At 41.9% G+C, this 7,619-nt stretch overlaps 1 protein-coding gene across 1 annotated transcript; it reads right to left on the bottom strand.

Moving 5' to 3' along the window:
* Positions 1-1,977: 1,977 nt before the first annotated feature.
* Positions 1,978-6,797, bottom strand: LOC139737187 (CCAAT/enhancer-binding protein gamma-like). The gene is made up of 2 exons (XM_071647867.1): positions 6,640-6,797; positions 1,978-4,005 (listed from the first exon to the last, which is right to left on the bottom strand). The coding sequence occupies exon 2, from the start codon at positions 3,865-3,867 to the stop codon at positions 3,331-3,333; it is 537 nt and encodes a 178-aa protein (XP_071503968.1). The 5' UTR covers positions 3,868-4,005; positions 6,640-6,797; the 3' UTR covers positions 1,978-3,330.
* Between the last annotated feature and the right edge of the window lie 822 nt (positions 6,798-7,619).

Below are 7,619 nucleotides of genomic sequence, written 5' to 3'. Positions count from 1 at the left end.
AGGAGAGCTGGTTGGGCACTCTCCTGAAATAATCATGGGGCCCTTGGCCTAATGCAAATCTAGCAAAATGGAAAAAAATATATATATCTGTAAGCTCTAAATGCATACTACTGCTGCTCGAAGAATTTTGGTTACTCAAAGCACACCTCTGAATATCTCCAAGCCAACAGCGATGTTTCTATTCATTGCCACATTGTCTGAACCTCATCCTTTATTGTTGTTTTTTGTTTTGCTTTGTTTTGTTTCAAATTGCTCATTAAATAATCTGCAATCTGTCATGAAAGAAATGGAGTGTGTTGCATCTCAACGACATCTCTAGAATGCATGGAAGTGAGACTAGGAGCGTTATCATCCATAGCTGGCTTGCTCTGCCTTGGTGCATCATGTCAGAAATTGCTCACAGCTACCTAGACCCGTCCCCACCAGTGCGCATTGATTTGTTTGTTCACAAACAGCACATAACTAAAGTGTTTCTTTGTCATAATCGATTCGAATTTAGAACCATCCGTCAATTTTTATTTGTTTATGATATTTCAACCAGCCAACAGTGCTCATTTTAGTGCTCATTCAAATCCCGACTTACCATGAAATAATAGCATACCTCAAGTGCGACTACCCTGAAAACAACTGTAAATACTTGCAGCCTCTTTACAGTTGCTATTTCAGTTCCAGGTATTTCTTGATACAGCTCAGCTGTAGATCATTTCTGCATCAGACACCTACACATATCTCCTCCCAAATTTCAGCTCCTGTATCGTGTGCATCAGTGTTGCTGAATTAAAAACAGCCTGTCCAGGAAAAACCCCAGCTCAGCATGGCGCACCTCCATCAAGACTGCTCACAGCAAACCAAACTCGGTGGCGCATTATGTACGGGGAAATATGATACCTGATGGCCATCGTCACCCGATACTTCACTATGCGGCAATTATCCCCGAAACCACCGTTTGTCTATGGAAGACCATCTACAGCTCCACGATGACAGAGAGAGAATTGATACATTTCCCTTCCATCTAGCCTTCTCAATATCAATATATGAAAGGCAGTGTTATCTACAACCTGCCACGAATTGACTTCAAGTGCTCTTCATTGCTCTTAAGTGATCAAGTCCCTATGTCTGCCCATTGTGCTTCCTCAAAACCTTACTTCCAAACATACAAAACAACTGAGTCACACTCATAAATCACAACGATGCAGTCGAGATACAAGCAGCATCCTGCAGCACAAGCCATGAAAAAAATAGCAGTTCCATTCACAATAAATAGCCATCATTATGCTGTGTCAACTTTTTTGCCTATCACAAGTCTGACATAACGAGACAACCTCTATTTTATCACTGCTAGCAATCCTACTGCTGAGACGACACTTTGGTGACAATCCTCCCTACCACTTCATCGTAACTTCCACAGATATTCACTCTATGCGATTTTTTAAACAATTAACTTCTATTACTTATGGTTATCAAATTATACAATTTAAGCTTTTATCTTGGAATGGCGCCCCGTAGCCTGCTGGCAGACAAACAGTACAGAATTCAATATTTTGAGTATTGAACACCCAACCACGGGCCCCCTTTTGTGAGAACACTTCACAAGTGAAACATACAGTACATGCATGTCAGGCTAGGCAGGGCTGCACACTAAACCATATTTACTACTTGTTGTACCTGTCTGTGGGACCAGTAGGACCCAGTATTTCCATTTTTTTACTGGTCCATTTCTGAAAAAGTTACTGATGCGACAGTGATTTTGACTGGTCCTAGATCATCGGACCAGTGCCAGTGTGGAAACGTTGGGCTTGGCAACTTTTTATCAGCTTTGGGTATACTGTGAACCTACAATCATGGCAAATCTGACATAATGGATCTAAATTTGATACAAACTCTGGTAATACAAAACCCGGTACCCGTCAGCTTTTTCAGAAAACATCTTGCGGTTTAGGTTTAGTAAATGCAATGAACTGAAAGCTTGCACATAGAGGAATTCCTGTCCCTCAAGGGGGCCTAGAAAATATTTGCAATGAACTGCTATAAAGCATCAGGAAGAGTCTATTCTGCACAATTATACATTTTTACCAAATGAGTGTTGGTGGCAGTCAACGGTTTCAAGCCAATTTTCTCCCAAGACAAAAGAGCTGTTTTAACTGCTGCTGCCTGCTGCAGCCATCAGGCGAGTTAGAACTTGTGCAGAATCAGACATGTCTCACAAATGATGATTTTGCCTTCTGAACTTGATTTTCTGTCTCTGTCAATTACATATAAAGGTAAACACCTATAAACATCACTCTTGTAACACTGAATTCCAGTTGCCCAGGGGAGTGAACATGACAACTTATGATATCTAAGCAAAATTACGATTTTTTTTTTCCAAGCATCATTACCTCTGATGAACTAAAATCTCCTGTCAAAGCTTGACAAATTAGAGGAGATGTGTATATGTTCAATTACCTCAATAACATACATTGTACTGTCAAAGCTACTCAGTATAATGTCTTACATGTACAATTTGGAAACTCCAGGGTAAGCAGAAATATCTGTAAATCAAAACTGTGTATGGCACACAATTACAAACTCAATGCCGGGCTAAACCCTACAATCTTTATGAAAACTTCAATCTGCCATAATTGTTGGGCATTTCTGCTACAAATGAGGGTGGGCGTAAAATATTGGACCAGTGGGTTCTTGAAGTGAACATCATGGAAAAGCCTGGCTCAATGTACATCATCATGGACAAGCCTGGCTCAATGTACCACAAATACCAAACACAGACAGGTGGCAAAGCTCACACTGAACAGTTTCACATTAAAAAAAAAATTATAAATAAAGACTTTGTCTATTCTATGCAAACCCATCTCTAATTATCTTCTGAAAAAATTTCTGGGTAATTGGGAGGATTTCTCAGTGCCAAGGACAATGTTGTCAAGTCTTGTATGCATGGACATAGTGGTACTAAAGTAGCAGCAGTCTTTTTAGTCACCAACTACCTGAAAAAATTAATTGTAGCAGGCAAAACATGTGGTGCATTCACAGCATCTACTCTTTTCTCTTTTATTTTCCCCTGAAAAAAAAAAAAATGCTTTTCAGCAAGATGCTTTCGAAATGAATTCAGGAGTTGTATTCATGTCACTACGATATGTACATAAATGTTTTGACTGCCACTCTTGCAAGACAACATTCAGATTATTGATAGGCATGACTAGTTCACATCGATAGTAAGCTGCATGGGGCAAGCAGTCATAAGCAATCAATCCTATAATGTATAAGGAAAACATTCTGACCATATGACTGAGTATTTCTGATTATGTTTGACCCAAGCCTGTTGAAGAAAGCTGGTCATGTCTCCGTCTTGATGCCCTGGCCCGGGAGGGCGGTGGTGGACAGAGTCACGGTATGAGAGTCAGTCTTGAGCACGATGCAGGACAGCGCCGGGTTGGGGGCACTGGATCCCAGGCTGGGATTAGCGTTGAACAGCCCGAAGGTGGTGCTGGGGTCTGGCATGTCGTTGGCGTGGCTCAGGAACAGGTCCTTGAGGAGTTCCAGCTCTTTGTTCAGGAGTGTCACGCGCTGCTCCAGCTCAGCATTCTCCTTCTTCAGCTCGTTCACCCGCTCCGCCGTCTCCGAGGCCTTCTGCCGGCTCTTCTGTCGGCTCTTCCGCACCGCCTCGTTGTTGCGCTCCCGGCGGCGCTTGTACTCCTCGCTGTTCTTCTCCAACATCTCTCGCTTCTTGGAACCGCTTCCAACCTTCCCGCCGCCAGCGTTGCGATTGTCGACAGTCTCTTTTGCGCCTTCCGTATAAGTTGTTACAGTCACTTCCTCCTTCACCACCTCCTCCTCAATGGGCAAAGGAGACTCGGGGGGCAACTCGGTCATCTCGGCAAGGCTGGCTTTCACTCAGATAGCTAGTCACTGTGGCTGATCTGGCTCACGGGAAGTAGGAAGCTGGCTGTCCAGGGCTCTTTACATCAAAGCCATGGCTCTCTCTATCCTCAGCTGAGAGAACCGGAAGATCTTCGTAGAAAAATAGAAGGACAACAAACTGATGTATAAAACATGATTCCACATAAGATATATATCCTATTTTAAAAAAGACCTGGGAGTCTCACCCTCGCCAGAGTATTGCAAGCTCACCTTTGCCCCCCCCCCCCCCAAACTCCAGGGGTATTGCACTCCTGAGGCCAAAAGTGGGGAACGGTGCCTCATTTGCACAGATACATTACATTACCCTAGCGATAATTTGTTGCAAGTTTGAAGGAAATCTGACAATGCATTTTCAAGAAAACACAATTGAAAATTGGGTCCCAACTAGGACCCCCAAGCCCAACCCCGGATATACTGTACCATGAACAAGCTTGAAACTGCAGTAACCAATCTACATGCTCAGGGACACTAAACTGATGTAGCTTACCCCTCTGGTTCGAGTTGACTTCTAGAGACGAAGATTCATGAAGATTTCTGAGTTTGGGGGCTTGCTCACCCTAACCCACAAATATATCTCAAGTTTCACTGAACCAAATTGGACTACAAACACAGGATATACTCAATAGCTTATTCCCAATCACTCTCATAAATTTCAACCAAAATAGATAGTTGGGAAAGTCGATATCGATGTTGATTTTCACATCATCACTCAAAACAACTCACTCTTTGAGCCATCACAGCGTACACTGCCTGAGCAATCTGAAATTGAAGTTAAGCCGTCTAATATCTGACAAATCTTTCAAGTAACCAGGAGCAATGAAAAAGAAAAGTCAATTTAATGTACAAATGATTTATGGCAAGTTGAATAAGTCAGGTGAGAAATGCACTTCCTAGATCGTAAGAGACCACACATACAATGTAGGTAGATAGACAGACAGACACTAAAGACACACACATACACAATTATTTCTCAATACTAGTAGTAACCAACTTTTTCAACTTGGCACAATCATTTCACATATTACTTGTTAGCAACTACATTGAGTTTCCCATCTGCAAACAGTAACAGGGATGCCAAGCTCAAAAAAATTTTATGAGTGAGATTTTCATGACTCGGCATCTCGGCGAGCGAATGTGCGCGCGAGCGAGGGTGTGGAAGGGGTTTTCCCCCCTGTGACCTCCCACGGTACGGAGCTTTTTCAATTTTTAGCTCTTAATGGTGCGATCAGGTGCATACTTAAGTGACTATTTTTTACTTATTTTTAAAGACAAAAAGAAAATATACCTCCAATTGCAACTATCACTTTGATCTTTTGAGCTATGCTCATTATAGGCCCAAGTTGCAGACTTAGCCTGATGCGTGATGCTCATTATAGGCCCAAGTTGCAGACTTAGCCTGATGCGTGAGAAAAATGGGTGCCATGCGTGAGATCGTGAGATGGCCCCTAAATGCTTGAGTCTCACGCAGAATGCGTAAGACTTGGTAGCTCTGGCATAATATTAGACGGCTAACTTTAGTCTTTAGAGAGTTGTGCAGTCTGCAATTTCTCGCAAGGAGCGAGTCGGATTTGAGTGACAACTTGAAAGTGGATGTCGATATTAACGCTGGCAGACAACCAATTTGGTTCAATATGTCAAAGTAAAGATGGGAAATAAGCTATTTAGTAAAGTCTGTGATTTCGGTGCAATTTGGCTTTCCAAAATTTGAGATAGACATCTACACAGATATGAAAGTACATTACAAGTGTCATCAGCACTGATTTAGAGACTGTTTTTAATACAACGGTCACAATCCAACGTATCATTTTTTTATTGGAAATTAGTGATCCCATCCCATAAAGCCACAATAAGCACAGCAACAGGTACACTACAAGCATCCTAATAATTGTTAATTTATTCCTTTTTCTCTTCCCGTTTATTCTTGCAAATTCTCCGATATGCTCAGCAAAGGGTCTAACGTGAAAGTGACCTTGGTCCACGGTTGGTGCTGTTGATAAATGATGTTCAGCCATGTGCACCTACGGTTCTACTTCTACACGTTCTAGGAACTTCGTTCTGCAAAGAAATTTTCTACACTCTCACATTTAATCATCCGTTATTGTTTAATGCAGAGACAGAGTGCACGAGACAAAACAAAAACAAAAAAGAAGAGAAAAGAAAATCAAACATCTTAGAAACATAAACTAGATCTAGATCTAGTTGTGTTGGTCAACACGATCACAAAACGTATAACATGCCTCCGAAACAGGGCAACGGTTGCGCAATGCACTGCATCCTTTTTGGGCAGCTTGGAATTCCCACACATCCCCAACAATGCAATCAATGGCAGGTCTTGGAGAAGCAAAACGTTTGCGTTCGACAATAATCCTTGAAAGTTGTCTTTTTACCAACTGAATCATCTGAAAATATAGTCACAGAGGAAGATGCTAACCTGTCAAAGGCTTTATCAAGGTCGTAATGAGGGTTTTTGAAGCTGAACACTGATGATGGAGCGCTGGTTTCGTTTCTGTGTTTTGTGTTTTTCAGGGGATTGGCCAAGGGGACGCAGCAGCGATGTGCATTAAAGTTTAGTGTCGATTCGAGGTTTACAATCCGAAGGAGGGAGTGGCTTTGTAACGTATTTTATCATCGAATTTTCGAACCACAAACTGCATGATCCCCAAAAGTACCAAGTTTCACTTATAAAATAGCATCTGAGACAATCAAATAGAACTAAATTCTTACCAGGCAAAACTCGTGGGATTTTGCACTGCTTCTTCCTGTGTCTCAAAATTGGCTGTGGATTCAACGTGTCAGTCTGCCTAGGGTCTAGTGTGTACGTTGTGCATGTACAACAACGTTCATAAACGGGGCAGTGCAAGTGCACTGTGTGCAGGCGGCAAGCGACGAAGCGCGGAGACGAGACGAGGGTTTTCGCAATCCTACCTTCCTTACAAAAAACAACACACGCTCCGTTTTTTCCAGGGGTATTGTGCAATCAAATTGCATTGCCAATTTGCGCTTTGCCAGGCACAGTGGTCAGCGCCATTGAGCAGCGCGCGTCACAACGACTCCACCTCTCAAAAAGAACGGAACTCTTTCTTTCACGTGGGACGAAAAACGAAGAGATAGAAACATAAAAACTGTTGTGAAATAAAATCTATTCAGAAAAAGAGTTTGCTGCTAGAGCTAGATGGCCCTGAATAAGGTATTGATAAAGTGTGAGATCAATGTTTCTATGTGTATTATGAGGCGTGAACAGACAATAAAATACGTGTAGGCCTACAACCATTTTTTTTTCTATTCCGATGGTCATCTGTCTACGCAAAAATGTGAAAATGTTTGTCGCTCACTTCAATAACAAAGACGCAACCCTTACCTTGGCAAGTCACTGTTTCTGAATTGTTATAATGCTACTGTTTTGTGATGGGACACATTCTGTTCTTCAAGAGAGAGGGAGAAAGAGGAGAGGGAAAAGAGAAGTGAAGATTTATTTTGGTCAATCTGAGTCTTGCGCTGGTAGCCAATATCTACACTGTATCACTGTTTTTTGTTTCTGTTTTTGAAAACAATGTTACCGACCGGTACCTTGTAAGTCCATACCATGCATGTTCTCATTGATTATATGAATGACATAGGATTTATTTCTTATGGTGCCTACAGTGACTTTACATACTTTGAAGAAACGTACTCCGGAAACCAATGATAGCTCGGTCACAGTAATG

This window comes from Diadema antillarum, unplaced genomic scaffold (assembly GCF_040938485.1).
Source record: "Diadema antillarum isolate AM-2024a unplaced genomic scaffold, OU_Dant_1.0 scf00000028, whole genome shotgun sequence".
Classification (NCBI taxonomy): Eukaryota; Metazoa; Echinodermata; class Echinoidea; order Diadematoida; family Diadematidae; genus Diadema; species Diadema antillarum.
Note: the sequence above shows the minus strand (reverse complement) of the source record. Positions and strands in the feature narration are given on the sequence as shown.

Bases quoted from the DNA above. Each gene is read 5' to 3' on its own strand.
- LOC139737187 (XM_071647867.1), bottom strand. From the start codon at position 3,867: ATGACCGAGTTGCCCCCCGAGTCTCCTTTGCCCATTGAGGAGGAGGTG.